Source organism: Balaenoptera physalus (genome assembly GCF_965194825.1).
Source record: "Balaenoptera physalus genome assembly, chromosome: 8".
In the NCBI taxonomy this organism is placed as follows: domain Eukaryota; kingdom Metazoa; phylum Chordata; class Mammalia; order Artiodactyla; family Balaenopteridae; genus Balaenoptera; species Balaenoptera physalus.
The window spans coordinates 19,726,414-19,747,554 of record NC_138887.1 but is presented as its reverse complement, the minus strand read 5'-3'; the positions used below and the strand labels follow the sequence as shown (position 1 = coordinate 19,747,554).

At 39.2% G+C, this 21,141-nt stretch overlaps 1 protein-coding gene across 5 annotated transcripts in view; it reads right to left on the bottom strand.

Moving 5' to 3' along the window:
* SLC26A5 (solute carrier family 26 member 5) overlaps positions 1 to 21,141 on the bottom strand; it is a 56,322-nt gene that overhangs the window by 30,788 nt on the left and 4,393 nt on the right. For 4 of the 5 annotated variants that reach the window (XM_082473531.1, XM_082473529.1, XM_082473532.1 and 1 more), the window contains 2 exons: positions 4,105 to 4,309; positions 2,233 to 2,372 (listed from right to left, as the gene is read on the bottom strand). In XM_082473531.1, the coding sequence (XP_082329657.1) occupies positions 2,233 to 2,372; positions 4,105 to 4,256 (292 nt within the window). In that variant the 5' untranslated portion in view covers positions 4,257 to 4,309. Of the gene's footprint in view, positions 1 to 2,232; positions 2,373 to 4,104; positions 8,617 to 21,141 lie in introns of those variants that run through there. The other variant, XM_082473530.1, reaches the window with a different exon arrangement.

The following is a 21,141-nucleotide window of genomic DNA, read 5'->3' as shown; positions in this document are numbered from 1 at the left end:
CTGCCCACCCCCAGGGGACATTTGGCAATGTCTGGAGACGTGTTTTATTACCAAGCCTGGGAGTGGGGCTGCTGCTGCATCCCGTGGGTAGAAGCCAGGGATGCTGCTACCCACCCTGCAATGCACAGGATGCCCCCCACCACCAATGTACGTGGTACGGGCTGAGAGACCCGTCTACATAACATGTTCACATTGTTCGTGGTTTATCGTTGTAGATATAAACTGTTGACATTCTATAATGCCTATTTTTTCAGATTCCCCTAGGTTATGATTTCATGGTTATGTGACTTTTTTTTCCTTTCTAGAAAGTTTTGGGATCTTCTATTTATTTCTGATATTCTGATATTTTACAATGGTGTGTCTTGTTTTACGTTAATTTTTCATTAATTCTGATGGGTACCTGATGGTTGCTCTCAGTCTGAAAACTCATGTATTTCAATTCTGAGAATACTCTTTGTCACTATAGCTCTTTTCTCTGGGGACAGCTGGCTGACTGCCTTGTGCTATAAGTTCTTGCAGGCTCTCTGGAGCTGAACAGGGCAAGGAAGAGCCTTTGCGAGCTCACAGTTCAATGGGTAGATGTTTACATAATGTCTACAGGTCCAAAAAAGTTTGTGGAATGGCATTTCAGTGAAAAACCAACTAGGCAAAATTCTGAGGACTTCTTTGACGTATTCATGTACATGCGTTCACTGCAGCCACTTCCTGTGGCTCTGTCAGTCCAACTTGACTGAATGTCAGTCTAGCTCCTATTTCCCACTCCAGGTGCCAAGCCTCTGTCTGCTCCTCCCCCGCCCTCACCTCTGTCTTTAAATACATCCCTTTCTCTATCCTTGGGGTGTTGGTGCCAAAATTGTTGTGGAGGATGGTCCTAAACCTGATTTAAGGCTTTTGTTTAACAGATTTAATAGATTCGATAACTCAGTCACTTGGAAAATTAAAAACTCAGCTAATTGATCACTGGGGAAAATAATTTTTTTTTTTTTTTTTTTTTTTTACAAATTGATTGTTCAATAATTAGTTTTTGGGAAACTGGAGAAGGGAATAGATTTTCAGCCAGCTTACCTAGAGGCTGTTCAAGCCGTTATCACCTTTTGACCACACTGAGTCACTGTCACCTCTAACTGGTCTCCCTACATTCATCCTGGTGACCGTCTCGCCAGCCAAGTCCATTCCCCACACGACAGTCTCAGTGATCTCTTACCAGAAATAGCCAAGTGAAAAAAGCTCGCTGACAGCTTTCGTCACGCTCAGAATGAAATCCAAAGGGGCCTGTCAAGGCTGTGCAGACCTGCCACTGCTCGCCTTGCCAGCCACCGGCCCCTCATTCCCCACACTCCTAGCACCCGGCCTCTCTCATAATTCTTCAGACACCCAATTCTCTTCTTGCTAAATGCCTTCACACATGCTATCACTTCTTCCTGAAGTGTACTTCTTCTCATTCTTTACCTCCCTCCTACTCGTCCTTCAGGTCTCACTTCAATCTCACCTTCTTAAAGGGGTTTTTGTGACTTACCTACTTAAATTAGGTTCCCCTAGTATCATCATGTCAGAGTGCCCTGTATCTTCCTTCACAGTGTTTACCATCATTTGCAATTAAAAACTGATACGTGCTGTTATGTGCTTCATGTTTCTTTCCCTGATTGGATAGTTAGTTCCAGGAAGATGGGGACGGCCAGGCAGATACTTGATAAATGCGTGTGAATAGATGAATAATCAATGAGTGTTTTCTTAAATTCTTATATCACATATAAAATCACGCAAAGGCACAAGAATTCAGTATATCATGGTCCCTTGTAATAAGAATACGGACTTATAAGTCAAGAACCTGAACAAGGACAACCCCTGAATGAAACACAACATTGTAAATCAACTGTACTTCAATAAAATTTAAAAAACAACAAAAAAACAACAAAAAAAAGGACAACCTCAACAACATGCTCATGAAATGACTGATTAACTTAGCGAGAGAAAGGCAATGCCCAGCCAGCTCCTAAACGTACTGGTCTGTAAAACAGTATTACCACATTCTACAACTAATATCTCCGGGGCTTTTAAAAGGTTATTTAAAAGGGTTATTTCTGGAGAATTCCTTTAAACAGGTGAAGGTTACTAGAACGATAATGATAAAAACTATGAATTTCCAATCACGATGAAATCAAACAGAAAAATGGTCAAGCAACTGTTTGAGGAGATGGTAGCAAAGGAAAGAAAGAAATATATTCTACTGACCTTGAGGAAGCTGCAGCACTCCTGTGCTTATGCCTGAGACTAAGTCACCCAACACATACTCCTTGAATCTGTATGCAGGCAACCACTTGGTTATGGGGAGGAACATGTAAATGATATTTCGTATTTTCTTAGGAGTACATCTGGAGGACAAAGAAATAGATAAAATGAGGACCATTTCTGTAGAATTCACACCAAGGCGTTTTCCCTTCCTCATATCCTGGAGCAGTAAGGAAGAATTCACAACTGGTGCCGAGGATGATTCTTTTACTCTGCAGAGGTCAGAGACAAGACGACCTGCTTATTATTATTATTATTTTTTAAAAATAGGAACATCTGAATTGGTTCCATTCTAATGCTCTACAACTGACCATGAAAAAAAAAATTAGCTTCAAAATAGTTGAGATATCCCAGAAGCTATTATTTCAACAGGTGAAATCATTAATGTGCTTTCTGTGTTGGTGTAAAGTGAAGTAGGGGAATTATTTACTGATTGAGTTAACTTTTGAATGTGGAACCAATGACCAGCATCTACCCTCTTAGTTTTCCCTTTCCTTATAAAATGAACGAAATTTACACAGGTATTATGAGCTTTATGAACATGTGTTCAGTGCTTTAGGGTCTTTGATTAGGCAAACTCAAAACACCATTTGTCACGGGAGCACTGTAGCTAAGTCTATGTCTGGTTGTCTTGGTTAGGTGAACACCATGCTGAAAAAACCAAGGCTTTGCATTTAATCCCTGCATGGTTTAATTAACTTTGATACACAGACTATATTCTGGACCTCAGCCAGTCCTTTTGCCAGTCTATGCCTATAATCAAAGACATCAGTGAGTAAGAGTATGGACAGATGAGTTCCATCACCACTATGACAGCCTCAAGTCCTCCTGGTGATGAGGAAGCAACTTATTCCATTTAAAAGGATAATGCATTACCGCAGCATGCATGGTATTTTATACAGTGCCTTTAGTGGTTAGGAGTATCTGGTAATTAGATGTAGGAAGATGCAGGAAGCAAAATGTGAGGAACTATGGCAAGAGCAATGAATTTGAGTGAAACAAACCAGATTTCACAGCAGTCTCCTGGTTTAGAAAATTGAGATATTAATAACAGCTGCATTTATATAGTGCTTGCCATGTGCCTTGCACTTTGCGTATATTAATAGGTTTTAACCCCAGTAACTCGATGATGTAAGCACTAATTACTATTCCCATTTTACAAAGCAGGAAACTCAAGTGCACAGCTGGTGGGCGGTGCATATACTTTTAACCTCTCGTGATGTCACACCTAGAGCACAGGGTCACTGTGAAGCTTAAATGGACCAGCACAGAAGCTGTGGTCTCAAGGGTTCAGGAGGCAGCAATCAGATGGTCTGCAAAATCAGGTGTGCAATCAGGTACACATGTCAGGCACACATGTATTACACAGCCATGTTGCTGGCCTGGGAATGTTAAGTGTCCTAAGACACTGAGTGTCCTTGCAGCTTAGGTTGGGGACTTAAATTCATAGATTCAGGGTGTTGCCACATGGAGTAGAAGTCAAGTGGGAAAAAGAGGGGTTGGAACATTCCTGAGAGACAAATGGAAGAGGTGGATATTATGTAGGCAGGTGGAGAATTGAAAAGCGGGTTGTTTATATAAACCTTTATATAGACATAAAGCATAGAAGGAATTTAATGAATATGGTGCAATATGTAATGAAGCCTGTGTTCCATCAAATATCTACCAGTGAAGGAACTGCGCGGACAGCTCTGCAGATCACGAGTGCTCACCATTTGTTCTTCCCTCCACATCGCCAGGTTCTCTTTATACATTTGACCTTGCTTCTCTCATAACTGAATGACAGATTAAAGGAAATAGGTTGAAACAACATACGTGAATGCCTGTTTCAGCTTATCGCCGATGGAATCCGAAATCTTGTCCTTCTTGTGCAGTCTTTCCTGGAGGACCGGATGACTAAAGATAGGTCTTTCCACATAGTACCGCTGGGCTGCTGCAAGGATTTCATTTTCTTCAGCATGATCCATAGTACTCTGAAATTATTCATCAATAGCAGGAGACGAGCATTTCCTGAGTTTTACTAAGGGAGAAAATAAAAACTCTATGTCAGATGCCAAAATCCTACTGATCCTATGCACCTCTTCCTGGCGGTATTATTGCAAGTTCTTCTGGGGACCTCTTCATCTTTGGACACCCGGAGCACCTAACCTAGTGATCTGGACAGAGTAGGCACTAATAAATGAAAGGAAAGCAAAGTCAGTAAAAAACATGTTGTCTCTCCCAGGGCAACGAGGGGGTAGTGTGCATACTTTAAACAGAGGATCGTATTAACTTCAGTGGTTAAATACTGCAGCAAGTTGACTCCAAGTCAATATTAAGGGAACAGGGAATCAGGCTGTCTCTAACCATTTACACATCAAAGAAAAAGAAAAAGGAGCAAGGTCAGTGCTTAAATTGACCCTCAGTTTCTTGAAGGTACATCAGCCTCCTTTCCAATTCTGTATTCACATTTGGTTACTCCTTAAATTATTCTATGGTTCAGAGCTGAGGCTTATGTCTCCACAAGGGAAGTTCCTGATGACTTTTGTGAAAAGCTACAAGTTGAAAACATCAGTGCATTGTTATAATCATTTTAAAGTTTATTGTGTTGTCATGTGTAAGACTATTAGGATGACTGATATATCTATATTTATATCTATCTACCTACCTACCTACCTATCTACATAATGAATAGTACTCATATGAGTAAAAGAAATGATTAAGGAATAAAAACCCAGTATGTTTCTGCACATGGGAATGTGTACAAAGATGTTAACTGCAGCTTTATGACAGTGAAAAGTTGGAAAAAACCCAAATGTCTACCTATATGCAATAAAACATAAATTTTTGTATAGTCATAAATTGAACGCTATGCAGTAATTTAAAAAAATGAACTAAATCTGTATGTCATCATCAATAAATCTCAAAAACTTAACTTTCAATAAAAATGCAAGGCACAGATGGGTACTTCAAGGATGCAATTATTTAAACAAAGTTTAAAAACCTTACCAAGCAATAATGTATGTTGTTTGTGGTCACACATATACGTAGTAAATGTATAAAAGCATGCATGGCAATGATAAACACTAAGACCAGGATGGTGTTACCTCTGGAGAGAAGGGGAATGAGACTCGGAAGAGACAGGGAGCTTCAACTAACCGAATCTGCAATGTTCAGTTTGTAAAAAAGAACTGGCACAAAAAGAGCAAAATGTTAAGATTTGACCAAGTCATGTGGTAAGTAAACTGGTGTTTAGTACACGACTCTGTCTGTAAATTTGAATGATATATTTTATAATAAAAATTAAGTGCACAACAACAGCTAAAGCCATTGGTCCCAACTGAAGGAAGTTAAGGGCAGAGGAGATGGGGGCTAGCGTGGGTTAATGGTTAGGTGCCTGTGTGGTGACTGAGTGAAGGTGGGGGATTACTGATGCTGGTCAATCCAATTCCCTTATGGTGAAATCTTAACATTCAAATTGAAATCACGTTCGTGTCATCAACCAGGAAACATCACGCAAAATAAATGCCTAAGTCCAAGGAGGCTGAAATTTTAAAAGTCTAGAATAAAAGGGAATTCTAGCAGCAAATGCAACTAAGTATCAGGACGGATGATATGAAAAGATAAGCCTGGAGAAAGACCATTCTGCAGCAGAATCTGACAAAGAAAGATTGTACATCTTTTGTTTTAGAGTTAGCAAGGCTGGCTGGCTTCTCATCTAACTTTCTATTTATTGTTCCAGGAACTCATCATAATATCCAAGAATGACTGGGCTGAGGTATGCGGGTGGGGTCTGAAACACAGCAACACTACCGCTCTGCCTTCCCCCTGCCCCCAACTCCTCCAGAACATCACGCAACAGCGTCACAGAACCATATGCTGATCAGGCAACCTCCCGTGCTGCTTTAAGCCTCTGTGCCCACGCCCAGAGTTCCATTCGCTCTGGCAAGAAACTGTTTCTTTCCCCTCACTCTCCTTCCATTTTCTCCACACCCTAATCACTGTATCTTTCAAAAGCCAGGTTTTGTCCTTTGCTTTCCTGAGTCCCCTCTCACCTGTAATCCCCCATGATGTCGGTCTATACTCGCTGCTTCGTGTAATTTTCTATTTCTTCCCACTATATAATTATTGGTCTCCTCTTCTAGACTGCAAATTCCTTGAGGCAATACCATACCCTGAATTCCCAGGACCCAGTTCAGTCCTTGTCTCACTGATGAACGTATGCAGTCTTTGGACTGGTGCATCATGTTGTTGATAGTGTATGCCACGCCTCCTCTCTGTTACTTCCTATTACAGAAGATTAAGTCTGCTCTGACATTTTAATTTAATTATTTATGTTTCTGGACACCTCCTCCTTGGTTGTCTTCTGTCCTACTTTAGAAAGATAACTTCTTTCTTGATATAGCCACTCAAAGAGAGAAAGACCAGGTAGATCTGAGGGAGGTTTAATAAGAATCCCTGCTGCAAAAACCTACTTTTACCACTGATTTTACTGTTACTCCACATGAATTTGCCCAGTTGTCAATGGGATGAATTGTGATGACCACGTCTAGGGATGTGTTATCGTAGAAGGCGGTAGTGACCAAAACTGCCCTCTCAGCACCTGGGGAAGGTTTTAAAGGACTGGTGTCTGGCCTCACTCTGAACCTCCTGAATTAGGGTCCCATAGGTGGGGCCTGGACAGTGGGCATTTACTCTGTGTAGGTGTGGGCACGCATCCCTGTACCTGAGTGGCAACCTTCTTTGAAGTTTTCAGAGTAACATAATAGGTTAGGCTGAAGTGTAGCAGAAGAAATAAAATACTTCTAAAATATTAGAGATCCTTCTCTTCATTCTCAAAAGTCCTCTGGCCACCCCCAACAGGAATTCCTCATTTACACCTATTACTCGGAAGGCCATTTATCGTCCCCTCATTTCTCCTCCTCACAGAACCTGGAAATAATTTCTACCTCATTAAGCAGGGCAATTATATGTAAGTTTTAAATTTCTCCAGCAAGATTCAGATGATCAGCTAGGTAGGAATTTAACATATTTAGAAATACTGGCTTTCAACTCTGCCTGAACACGGAATCTCCTCAGGTGCTTTTGAAAAACAGCAATGCCTGGGCTCTACACCAGACCAGTTAGCACAGAGCCTCCGAGCAGGGCCTCTGGGAGGTGTGGCCCAGGTGTCATCTTTTAGAGCATCCTAAGATGATTCTAATGAGCAGCTAAAGTTAAAAACCACTGGTTTAGAACCTAGGAGAGAGAAATACATATGAAAAAGACATAGGAAAATCACAAAGAAACATTTGAAAACAAAACCCAACTATAGGCTTTTCCAAAATTAATAATGAATCAGTGACATGATTAAAGCCAGATGAGTTTTTTTTTTAGTAAACTTTATAAAATAACATATGCTATGCTATAATACAACATAATACATATAATATGCTATAATGTAATATGCTTACTGAAAAATACATGAAATAAGTTTTGAAGAGGAATATGAAATATAAGGACATGATTTACCAGTAAAATATGTTTCTTTGCATTTGCCATTTTCATTCAGGGCACTGGTTCTCAGCCCTGGCTGCACACTGGAATCACCTGACTCTAGTGCCAGGGATTCTGATTTAATTGGTCTGGGAGGCAGGCAGGGATTGAGAGTTTAAAAGCTCTCCAAGTGATTCAAATGCACAGCCAAGGTTCAAAACCACTGACTTAGGGGCTGGCAGTATACACACTCACACTTACCTACCCAACCAAACAAACAAAAAGAAGAAAACCGAACAGGGTGTAAATAAATTGTGTGCAATGCATTATATTACTGTCTTTGCTTATGTGTATCTTTGAAATACTTAATAAAAACTTACAAAAGAGAGAATTATCTAGCTTAGGTTTCTCCAGCAAAGTCTTATTTCTATTTGTATATTCTCATAACAAAAGGGAGTTGTGTGTAGGTGGGCAGTGCAACATCCACTACACTTCATGCAAATGCTGAATAAAACTGAAGTCTTAGTTGTTACAAACATTCCATTCAAGGTTTAAATTAGGATCAAATATTAAAGGCATTTAGACCCCAAAACATTAGATGGACTTGGGAAAGCCTTAGGGTGTGCACTCTCTGCAGTGCTGCCAAATAAAATATAGGATGTCCAATTAAATTTGAATGTCAGATAAGCAACAAATAGTTGGTTAGTGTAAGTATGTTCCAAATACTGCATGGGGCATACTTATATTAAAAATTTATTGTTTATCCCAACTTTAACTGAGTATCATATTTTTCTTTGCTAAACCTCGCAACAATAACTCTCTGTAGGTCAGGAAGAGACAGCGAAAAGACGCGATTCTCAAATTTTTTGAGGTTTTAGGACCCTGGCTACAATCTATGTCCTCCTTGAGATATCTGGAGTTGAGACAAAGATGTCTCAACTGGGAAAGAAAAGGACTGCTGAGAAGAGTAAAGGAGAAGAGGATGTTATAATGAAAGGCTGTCCTACTGGGGAACTTTTTATGTTCATCACAATGACTAAATAATTAAAGCCCTGAAGGCTATCAATAACCACCTTATCAGAAGAAGAGAGGCAAAGTAACCAAGGGACCAATGCAGGAGATCAAATGACCAGATGCTTATCTGACAGATAATGAGCTTCCAGTGTGCTGATTGCAATTATAAATCACCAAGTTGTAAGACTAAGTACATAAACCCTCACATGAGAAAAGTCACCTCCCAGATGGCCCAAAGGGACAAGTCTTCCGGCAGGCCCTCCAACGAAAATGCTAATATAAGAAAAGCAAATTGATCTAGACATTCAAGCCCTGCTTTCCACAGCTATTAAAGAAGGGATTTAAAAACAGTTTACAACATCTTTCAACATAGATTTTTAGATCTGAAAGTAATCTTGGAAATCACCCAATTTAACTCCCTCACTTTGTGAGAAAAGGAGCTCATCTTCACTCACTTGACTTACCCAAAAATATTCTCAGAATGCAAACCTTGTTTCCTATTCAAAGTAGTCATCAAATATAAAAGGCTCAGATATTTATAAATAAAAATGTAAAACTACATTTTTATTTATAACAGCAGCAACATTTTAAACTTCAAACTAAAGGCAAGAATTAATTGCTTGACAGTTATGAAGGTTCACTATGCTTTTGTGGAAGATGTTCCAGACTGGAGGTTGGGGGCGGGGTCTGGCCCTAGTTCTGCCTCTCACGCATCTGAGCTATTCTATACTGTTAAGACAGGATCAACTAGACCAGGAGTCCCCATACTTGGAAGCACATTGGAATCACATGGAGAGCGTCAAAAACCACAGATTTCCAGGCCCTCTAGAAATTCTGATTTAGTAATTCTGGAGTCTCTATTTTTCAAAGCTCACAGAGTAAGATTATAGCCCAGAAAAGAATTACAGTCCAGAAATAATTTTTCTTTCACCTATGACATTACCAGCCTTTCCCTGAAAGCAATTTGAAAAAGTTGCTTCCTCTTTTCTACACTTCTGGGACTTTTAGCATAACCAAGATAAATTTCCTGCTTTTCCTTATTAACAATCATTGATTAATTAAAGAGGCCCAATATGTAGAAAGAGCCAAAGGCCATGCAAAATCCATGCAAGCTGGTCCTGATTGTAGACTGTAAGCTCCGTGAGGGGAGGGCCATTGTCTGAACACCTAGCACATAGTGGCATGCAGCTTGTTGACTGAATGCTCCCGGAGTGTTTTTGAGTGTTGGGGGCCAAGGTTGCTGGAGGACGTAGCCTGGGGCTCTTCCCATCCTTTCCCTCTTCTTTTATAATTATCCACCTCCCCTGAGGAGGAGGCCACCTACCTCCTCAGTCAAAGGATTCTTAGATTAGTATCCAGAGAGGCAACACCATATGGTAGGCTTTGGGTTCGGAGAGACTGTGTTTGTAGATTGGAACTGGCTCTGCATATGTGTTTTTTGCAAGCCTCCATTTGTTTATCTGTAAGTGGAAGTTCGGAGCATAGGCTGTGAAATCACACACATCTAAGTTCCAGTCCTGCTACTGACCTCTTGCTAGGACATCTAGCAAGTTACCTGACCTCTCTAAATAGGGTGACCGTAAGTCCTGGCTCATGCTTGCCGTCCCAGAGTAGTTCTTACTTCCAAAGTGTCCTGGATTGGAAAATAAATTATATGTTTCCTTCAGATTCTTCAGCTATACCACTCAGATAAAACCTCGTTATATATCTGTGAAAATAAATTAGAAAATGTTTCTAAAGTACTTACATGGGGCCTGGCACACAGTAAGTGCTCAATAAGTGTGACCATTATTATTACTACTGTGGAGAGGGTACCTAATTTCCTTCAACCTCGGGTTGCTCATTTGTAAGTGGGGATAATGATTTTCCTTTGTTTTCATTTAATTGTCTTTTTGAATCACTGACATATTCACAAGGCTCAAAAATTCATGTATAAAAAGAATTAAAGTGAAGTTACACTGCCATTCTGTGGCTGGGAGGCAATCATGGTGTCAGTTTCCTGTGTGTCTTTCCAGAGATATTTTCTACATAAGCAGATATGAGTATATGGTCTTCTTATAAATGGTAGCATGACTTTACACCATTCTACACCTTGCTTTTTTCACTTACTATATCTTGGTGATCTTTCCATATCAGTACAAAAGAGTTTCCTCATTCTTGTGTTTTTTTAAACAGCTGCATACTGTGCTGTTAGGTGGATGTTCCTCAGTTTGCTTGGCCAGTACTAGTAGTGCTACATTGAGGCTTAATGTAAGAATTATGAAGCGCTTCGAATAAGGCACTCAATATTTATTATTTATAATTACTATTACCTTTTAAACAAACCTCACATTTATTTCCTTTCACCTGCTCCATTTCTCGAGGCCTTGGGTCTCCATTTATTCATTCGTTCAATACAAACCTACTTAGTCCCTACTTACATGTTTGGCTGAAACATGCAAGTTGACTATGCTTAGAGATTAATAAACTATGGTACATGCCCTCAGGGAACTTGTCATCTAATGTCTTTGCAGCAATCTATATCCTTTTAAGGATGTCTTACAGGTGGCTAGGGGCATATGAAATAATGGAACATATAGGGGAACGTAGGAGGTTCTGGGGATGGGAGCAAGAGATCATTGGTGAGGAAATACAACACTTAGGAAACGAGATCAAGGGCCTTTGATATAAAAATCATGTTACTTTTTTCCTTCTTATTATAAAAGTAATATATAAGCACTGTGAAAATTTGGAAATTTTCCATTTTTCTCATGCATAAATGATACATAGTAAATGTATATAGCAAATACGTATGTTTGTACGTATATGTAATGTATATTCACATGGCTGAAATAGTCTTAATAGTTTTGCATTAAAATTTTTTTTTACTTAACATTATATCATAAACATTTTGCCACGTCAATAAACAACTTCAGGGACTTCCCTGGTGGCGCAGTGGTTGAGAATCCGCCTGCCAATGCAGGGGACACGGGTTCGATCCCTGGTCTGGGAAGATCCCACATGCCGTGGAGCAGCTAAGCCCCTGCGCCACAACTACTGAAGCCCACGTGCCTAGACCCTGTGCTCCGCAACAAGAGAAGCCACAGCAATGAGAAGCCCGTACACCACAACAAAGAGTAGCTCTCATTTGCTGCAACTAAAGAAAGCCCGCGCACAGCAACAAGGACCCAATGCAGCAAAAAATAAAGAAATAAAATGAAAAAAACAACTTCAGAAGATATTTTTTAATGATTGTATAATATTTTCTAATATATATGCACCATGATTTAGTTAACCACCTTCCTTATTATTAGACACTTAGGCTACTTCTAATTTTCTGCTATCACAAGTGAGATTTTGTTTTTCGATCTGTGTGAGTTTATGTGTGTAATGGTAATAAAATATAGTTCATATTTAAACAACGTTAATGCTCATTTTAAGTAGTGGATAACTTACAAAGTGAGTACATAAAAACTTCAAATCGACTTAAAATATTACGAATGATTGACATTTATGTGAGCTTCTTGTCTATACACAATAATTAGTAATTATAGTATAACATTTATTGAGACTCTGCCATTGAAGAATCACAGTATCTATGTAAGGTAGGAATTATCCACATTTTTCAGAAGTAATAACAGCCGGGATTGGAATTTAGGTCTGCTCACTGCAGAAACCATGCTCTTATGCTATGCTGCCTCATTAACTGTGTATCAGATTAATCCTGTCAAAATGTTTATCTACTTTTATCTAAATTATATTAATTATAGGCATATGTTGTCACTTGTGATTTGTTGCTTAGGAAGCATGGTGGTCTTAACCAAATTAGAAGCAAGATTAGCAGTCAAGGAAGGTTTCAGAGAGGACGCTGCATTGGAAGTAGCTCTTGAGTGATAGAAGGCAAAAAGTGAGGGTGTGTGACTCTGTACAGAGAAGTGAAAGGTAAAAATTAATAGGAGCTATTCACAGAATACCAAAAGCACTGGTAACAACTTTGTTTTAGGTAGTTATAGGAAATGAAACTGGAGAGGTCGAATAGGATGAGGTCTTATAGGACCATAAAAGGCAGGCTACACGTTCAAATTTGAAGCCATATGCTCTAGCTGTTTGAATATATTCCCATCCACCTTTGTCCTATACAGAACTACTGATCAAAACCACCATTCCAGGGACTTCCCTGATGGTGCAGTGGTTAAGAATCCGCCTGCCAATGCAGGGGACACGGGTTCGAGCCCTGGTCCGGGAAGATCCCACATGCCGCGGAGCAACTGAGCCCGTGTGCCACAACTGCTGAGCCTTCCCTCTAGAGCCTGCGAGCCACAACCACTGAGCCCGTGCGCCTAGAGCCTGTGCTCCACGACAAGAGAAGCCACTGCAATGAAAAGCCCACGCACCGCAACAAAGAGTAGCCCCCGCTCTCCACAACTAGAGAAAGCCTGAGGGCAGCAACGAAGACCTGACGCAGCCATAAATAAATAAATAAATAAATTTATAAAAACCACCATACCATGGAAAAATTATTCAATTCCACTAAAGATACTGAATCCCTTCCAGCACTAATTTTCTGTGACTCCTTAAGTTGATAAATTGCAAGATTTATTTTCCAACTAGGAACACATGAAAGATCATTAATAGTCAGAAGATATGCCTCCAGAATCTTCTTTGGGATAAAAAGCTCAGTAATTCATATTGGTGGTTAAGTTTGAATGACAGATATATTAATAAGAAAGAGTTCTCTAGTTTAAGTGAAAATGAAAGAACTACTGGCTCACCAGTCATTTCTTTTTCTACAATAATCACTTTAGTCAAAATAATACAGACATGATAAAAATACAAGTATTATGGAAGGGCTAATCACAAAAATAAACAGTTTTCCATCCCTCTTTTCCCCAACTCCAGTTGTATTCACTGAAGTGACCATTTTCTTAAAACCAGTTTTTGTTTTTAGTTCTTCTGGTGGGCTTATTTTTAACTCTAAATCAGCATTTTCAAAAAGAGTGCTATTAGTATTTTGGGTGGGACTTGTGCGGAACTGTGCTGTGCATTTTGCATCTTCGCCTCAGATACTAAATGCTAGTAGTGCCCTCCAGCCACTATGATACATTTCCAAGTCTCCTCTAGGATTGAGAACTACTGCTCTAAGCAATATTATTATATGGCTATCTTTTTTTTTTTTAACATCTTTATTGAAGTATAATTGCTTTACAATGGTGTGTTAGTTTTTGCTGTATAACAAAGTGAGTCAGTTATATGTATACATATATCCCCATATCTCCTCCTTCTTGCGTCTCCCTCCCACCCTCCCTATCCCACCCCTCTAGATGGTCACAAAGCACCGAGCTGATCTCCCTGTGCTATGCGGCTGCTTCCCACTAGCTATCTATTTTACATTTGGTAGTGTATATATGTCCATGCCACTCTCTCACTTTGTCCCAGCTTACCCTTTCCCCTCCCCACGTCCTCAAGTCCATCCTCTACGTCTGCGTCTTTATTCCTGTCCTGCCCCTAGATTCATCAGAACCTTTTTTTTTAACCATAGATTCCATATACATGTGTTAGCATACAGTATTTGTTTTTCTCTTTCTGACTTACTTCACTCTGTATGACAGACTCTAGGTCCATCCACCTCACTACAAATAATTCAATTTCGTTTCTTTTCATGGCTGAGTCTATCTTCTGATTTATCGAATTTAGACATTATTTATGAATGCTTACCATGAAAAATGAATATTTAAGTCTCCACACTCCCTGCAATTTTTTGCTCAATTGTATTACTTCAAAAATAAATTTATTTATTTTTGGCTGCATTGGGTCTTCGTGGCTGCACGCAGGCTTTCTCTAGTTGTGGCGAGCAGGGGCTACTCTTTGTTGTGGTGCGCGGGCTTCTCATTGAGGTGGCTTCTCTTGTTGAGGAGCACCAGCGTGGGCTTCCGTACTTGTGGCACACAGGCTCAGTAGTTGTGGTGCACGGGCTTAGCTGCTCCAAGGCATGTGGGATCTTCCCGGACCAGGGATCAAACCCGGGTCCCCTGCATTGCCAGGGGGATTCTTAACCACTGCACCACCAGGGAAGTCCCTGTATTACCTTTTAATTTGTTTACCTATATAACCAATATAGGCTAAGTCATTCCCTCTATTCTTTCCTTCTGGAATTTCTATTAGACATCTGTTGGAGCTTCTGATTATACCACTGTGTCTTTTAACCTCTGACATCTTCCATCTTTTAACCTCAATGGGTTGATTCTAGGCAATTTTCTCAGATTTGGCTTCCAGTTCACTAATCTACCTTTGGCTCTAATATGTTGTTTAGTTAGTACATTAATTTAAAATAAAATGCCTATATTTTTCGTTTATCTTCTTTTTGAAATATGTTTTGTGCACTTTTTCCTTTTTTCTATTCTTTTTATCCCTTTAATAATTTTTAACACACGATTTTTTTCATATAGTTCTATTATTTTCAATTCTTTGGGATCTGATTCTTCTATTTGTTTTGTTTGCTGAAACTCCCTTATGGTGGTTTGTAGGTTTTTAAAATTGTGACCTCATATTAAATGGGAGGGAGGTAAGAAAAGGTTCCCTGTCTCCTTGGGCCTGAGGTCACGTCTTCCTTCCAGATTTAAATGGCATGATCCCATCCCCACACCCCAGGATCTGTATCCCCCAGAGAAACTGCTATGGTTGTGCTGAGTATAAGCTTGCACTTAGTGCTCTTTTAAACCATTTTCTGCATTCTTCTGGCAGTCTTTATTTTAAAGTTAACTACTTATTTAAACATGTCATTGTGTTTTATTCTTTATTTTTGTATGTTTGTACTGAAGGGAGGTCTGTATGACTCAGTTTAGTTCTCCAGGTTGCTAGATGTCCTGTTATTATAACTATGTGAATATTGTTCATTACTGGTTCTATCTGTTGAACAGAAATTACTTAGTTCTTCTTAAAGTCATTCTTCTTGGAGTTTACTGACTACTTGTTTTAATTTGTATCAATTTCTTTCTAAGCCTGGTACAAAGCTGCCAGCCTAGGATTGCATTTGGGGAGTAACACTCTTATTTCACATGTTCCTCCTTCTTACTTTTTACTCTCCTTTTGCTAGAGCACATCCTTAGGCAACTGTTTCAGAAATGGTACTTGCAAGTAAATTGCCTGAGTCTTTGAAGATCTGAAAATGTCTTCATTTTACTCTCACACTTAATAATTTTACTGGCAATAGAATTTTAAGTTCAAAATCTTTTTCCCTCATAACTCTGAAGGCATTGCTCCACTGTAGTTTAGTATCCAGTTCAGTGATGAGAAGCTTTACATCAATCTTAAGTGACTTTATTTTCTCTTTCAGAAAGTTTTAGGAACCTCTCTGTATCCTTGACTCTGAAATTTTATAATGATTGTATCTCTATATAGATATTTTTCCATTCATTTCATGGATCCTTTTTATCTCATGCTTTTCCTCAACTACAGGAAATCTTTTCCTAGTATTATTTTGTCAACTTCTTCCCTTCCATTTTGTTTTCTCTTTCTAGCACACTAATAGGCTGAAATTGGACTTAATGGACTGTTTCTTATCTTTTCTAGCATATATATTTCTCCATCTCTTTGATTTCATCGTACATTCCAGGAGATTTCTTAAACTTTATCTTTCAGCTGCTCTAATAAATTAATTTTTATTTTAGTAATTATTTTTAAAATTTTCAAGATTTTTTTTGCCTGTTTGTTTTTTGATTATACTTTTTCTTTATAGAATTATGTTTTTGTTGTATGGAAATAATATCTTTTTAATCACTCTGAGGGTACTCACATTTTTTTAAAAACTATTTTCTTTTTTCTTTTTTTGATAGTCCTTAGATTTTATTTTTTTAATTGAAGTATAGTTGATTTACAATGCTGTGCTAGTTTCAGGTGTATAGCAAAGTGATTCAGTTATACAGTGTGTGTATATATACACACACACACATATATCATTTTTCAGCTTCTTTTCCATTATAGGTTATTAAAAGATACTGAATATAGTTCTCTGTACTATACAGGAGGTCCTTGTTTATCTATTTTATATATAGTAGTGTGTATCTGTTAATCCCAAACTCCTAGCTTATCCCCCCCCACCGCCCCCCAGCTTCCATTTGGTTACTCAAAGTTTAAAGCTATTGTAAACAATCTCCCCTGGGACTTCCCTAGTGGTCCAGTGGGGAAGACGCCACGCTCCCAATGCAGGGGGCCTGGGTTTGATCCCTGGAGTCGGGGAACTAGACCCCACATTCGTGCCACAACTAAGAGTTCTCATGCCGCAACTAAAGATCCAGTGCAGCCTAAATAAATAAATAAATATAAAATAAACGATCTCCCCTCTGACATTAATAACTGTTTATTTTGGTGCTGTTGGTTTTTTGTTTTTTTCATGCTCCTTCATATGTCAAGTTATTCTTGGTTTTATAACTATGTGTATATATATATATATATATATATATATATATATATATATATATATATAGTTAAATAAATGGAAGACTTCATTGACTTTTCTGGTTAACTGGGATCACTTTCCTCCACTATCATGTATATAAGTGTTTCCAGCATAGGATCCCTCCCTGAATGGAATGGTGATTATGAGGTTTTGTATAGCAGAGCAGACTCTTCAACTTCTAGCCTGACTTTAGGATGAGGAGGCAAGAGCTGGCCTTCAGGCTAGGGGCACCCCTCTTTTCAAATGCGAGAAACAGAAAGGATTTGCTCTGCAATGCCAAACTCACATAAGAAGCATTGGTTCACCTTAACTAATCCATAGACTTTCCATCAGTCTCTCTGCTTTCAGGCCCCCCTGCTTATGCCCGCTCTCTGTCCTTGCTGACTTCATGCTCAGAGCTTCTTTCTAGAGGGTCACTCTCCCTCCCATGGTGGTCCTTCCTGATCATGGTGGTGATCCAAATCTTGGTTCTGTTTCATCAGCAACTTGCCTCCAAACATTTTGCTATCCCATTCTCTTCAGAGCTCTTCCTACTATTTGTATAATGTTACAGCCATTTAAAAAGGGTTATAGGATAGAGGGAAGGCAAATGCCTGTGCTTAGTCTGTCATCTTTCATCTTTATTTTTTCTTTTTCATTTTGCAAATTGGGTGATTGTGTGCTAAATTTTACATAGTAAACGTATTTTCAATATAAAGTATATATAGATGTATGGAGAAAAATGTGAAAGCATTTACCACAAAATGGTAAACAGGGGGTTATGTTTGGAATTGTGGGTAATTTTATTTTCTTCTTGTCTGTACTTTCTAGGATTTCCATAGTAGACCCTATTATTTTCATAACAAACATAATAGAAGTAAGTCTTAAGTGCTGATAATAGGATTGAAAGGTACTTTCTGTTATACTTTCAGAGGAGGTGTCTGCAAACGTAGGCGACCCTTACATTTGCGAGGAAAGGTGAGATTTATGTTCAGAGACCTCTGAGAATCCCAGATTTGAGAATACCGCTAATTGAGGGATGGATCCAAGCTACCAGGTTTATGTTTTTGTTACATGCTTCACATACAATCCGAGGAGGCAGGTAATAATTTCTCCACTGTCAGTTAAGCATATCAGGCCCCTTCAGATTTGTTCTCTGTCGATAATTGAAACCAAAACCACTACTGCAGGAACCACACATCAATACCACCTACAGGGGCCAGGTAGGTAATGACAGTGATTGAAGTGAACCAGGTGAGTCTGTGCCAATCTCAAGAGCACATGCCAAGTCCGAAGTAGTCAGTGCTAGTCAGCTCTCACTGAATGTTGGCTTCCATTTTAAACTTTCTTCATATTGAGGTTCGATTGACATATAGTGAACTGCACAGATCAGTGTATGGTTTAATGTGTTTTATCATGCATTTCAGACTACTATGCACAGAACCTTTTCATCATCCAGAATTTCTCCTAGTGGCCCTACCTAGTCAATCCCTGCCACACCCCCATGTCAGGCAGCCTCAGTTCCGATTTCCATCGTCATAGATTAGTTTTGCTTATTCTAGAACTTCATATAAATAGAACATTCAATTTTCAAAGAGAACTTGAAACTGTATTTTAATGAAAACTTTCTTAATTTTTAAATGTTGGAAACCAACACAAACTTTTATAAAACAATGTGCGGACCCAACAAATCACACAGGCTAAATTCTATTCACTAGCAATGCAACCACTTTGTGTCTGGGCTACAGTATAAACCAAGGATATACATTGTATAAGTTTATTAATTTCTCTCATGATTGTTGGTTTTGGTACTGACAATTTTTATTCCTTATTGACTAGTGGCACATTCTTTAAAAAGGAAGGGCAAGCCTAATCTTCAGGGCATCAAGAAAGCAAAGATGGTAAGACTGAATCCCACTCCAGAGACAGCCTTGGGGATAAAGAAACCACAAGGGGAAATATTGGTAGAGCCTGATTTGTTGAGGAAACAAAAACTGGTAACATCCAGAGGGTGTAACAAAGAAGAAACAGAGATCACAGCGCTTCCGTTGTTTTGACTAAATAGTAAGAAGCCGCATCTTCATTTCACCTTAGAAGTATCCCACTGAAAAGGCCCTACAAGATCTTCCCACCCTCCCAAACTCCACCCCACAGCCACCCCTTTCTTTGCTGATTTCATTTCCTTCTACTTGCCCCCTCATCACTCTGCTCCAGCCACTTGGACCTCCTTGCTGTTTTGTGTATGTGCCAGGGCCACACCTGCCTCAGGGCCACTGTGTTGGCTAGAAAGCTCCACTCCCAGAAAGCTCCATAACCTATTCTTTTCTTTCTTTCTTTTTTTTTTTTTTATCATCTTCGGGTCTAGTCTCAGGGTCACCTTCTCAGGTCACCTTATTTTAAATATTGCCCAACCAACTCCTCCACTGCCTTCCTCCCAGCTTTCTTTTTCTCCACAGCACGTATCACCATCTAACTCACAATGTATTTTACTTCTTTATTTTCTGTCTCCCCTCCTCCCTTCGCAAAAATGAAAGCTACAGGAGGACAGGTGAAAAGCAGAAATTCATTAGACATTTGTTGAATGGATAAGTGAATCAAGGAAGGAAGGAAGAAACAAAACACCCTGCTAGCTTTGGAGATTGTTGTTAAAAGTGTTCAAGAAAACAGGGACCAGTTAAGAAGATGTTATCATTTCTAATTACCTTGAGGAAGTAAAGATTAAAAAGCAAACTAATGATAATCCTAAGAACCAGACCAACCCTGATTATACTTACTAGCTTCAAAAATTAGATTTGTGGGAGGACAAATGCTTATATATAAAACACATAATTGGGTGTTTGAGTTTAGCAAGAATTAAGTTTTTCATTAGATTTAAAGTTATGATGATAAAACCATCTTTTTCTAGTACATTTATTCCTATCTTAATTCATTTTAAGAAGTAGATAAAGAAGAAATTGTGAAATAACAAAACAGCCTGTGCCCAATACCACTACATCTTTGGGAACAATGATCAGCAATAAACATATAAAACGAATCCAAGCTTAGAATTTTTTCTGAGTGCAGCCAGCTCTAGGAGGATGGAGAGTGCAGGGCTGAGCTGAGTCTGTGGTTCTCCATCAGATTTTTGACGCCAGGTAAGGGCAGCTCTGAGACACAAAAGTAAAGAGCTCCAGAGCCAGCAGCTTTCCACTCCAGAAAAAAAATATTCCCCAACCTAAGACATTATTTAGCATTAAGTCAGGCTCTGGGATTGGTCAATGCTGAATTAGTCCAAGTATGTCCAGGCTGCCAATTCACCCATGAAGATACCACTCCACACACTGTGTATGGAAGATGCAGGGAACACGCAGGGATCATGGGCCACAAGCCCACATCTACCAACACACAGCAGGTGGGATCCGATTTGCCTAAAGTTTAGAAAACCTGAGAATAAATGTGTAGCAGCTCTAAGACCAATAGCAGAGAGAAAAGAAATTAAGTGTAGCTCCTTGCAATCCATGAGCCTCCTTAGCCTTGTTTTACGTTTCCTTCTTAATGTCTTTCCATCTTTTGTCAGCTCAGGTCCATTTCCCTTTACTGATCCGACAGTCACACATACACAGTTTTTTTTTCTTCTCTAAGTGTTTTGGGATATGAAGGGCAGTGGGAGGAAAAAAAGGGTAGGATACACAGAAATAAATTTCACGGATTACAATTTAATAACTCCTATCTCTAAATTGAAGAATAATTTTCAAAGTGTGAACACGTACAGAATTTACAATGTAATGGCAACAAGATTAGGTCCCAACAACTGATTAAAGTAAACAGTGTGCTCCTATCCCAGATCTGGTAACTCGATAGTCTACAACTACTTGAGAAGGTGTGAGGATCTTTTTTTTATCTCAGTTTGGACACAGAAGCTCACATTTCAGCAACGATCGATGTGATCATCCTTATCCCTTGCTGACACCTTCTCCCCAACCCCAGAAAGT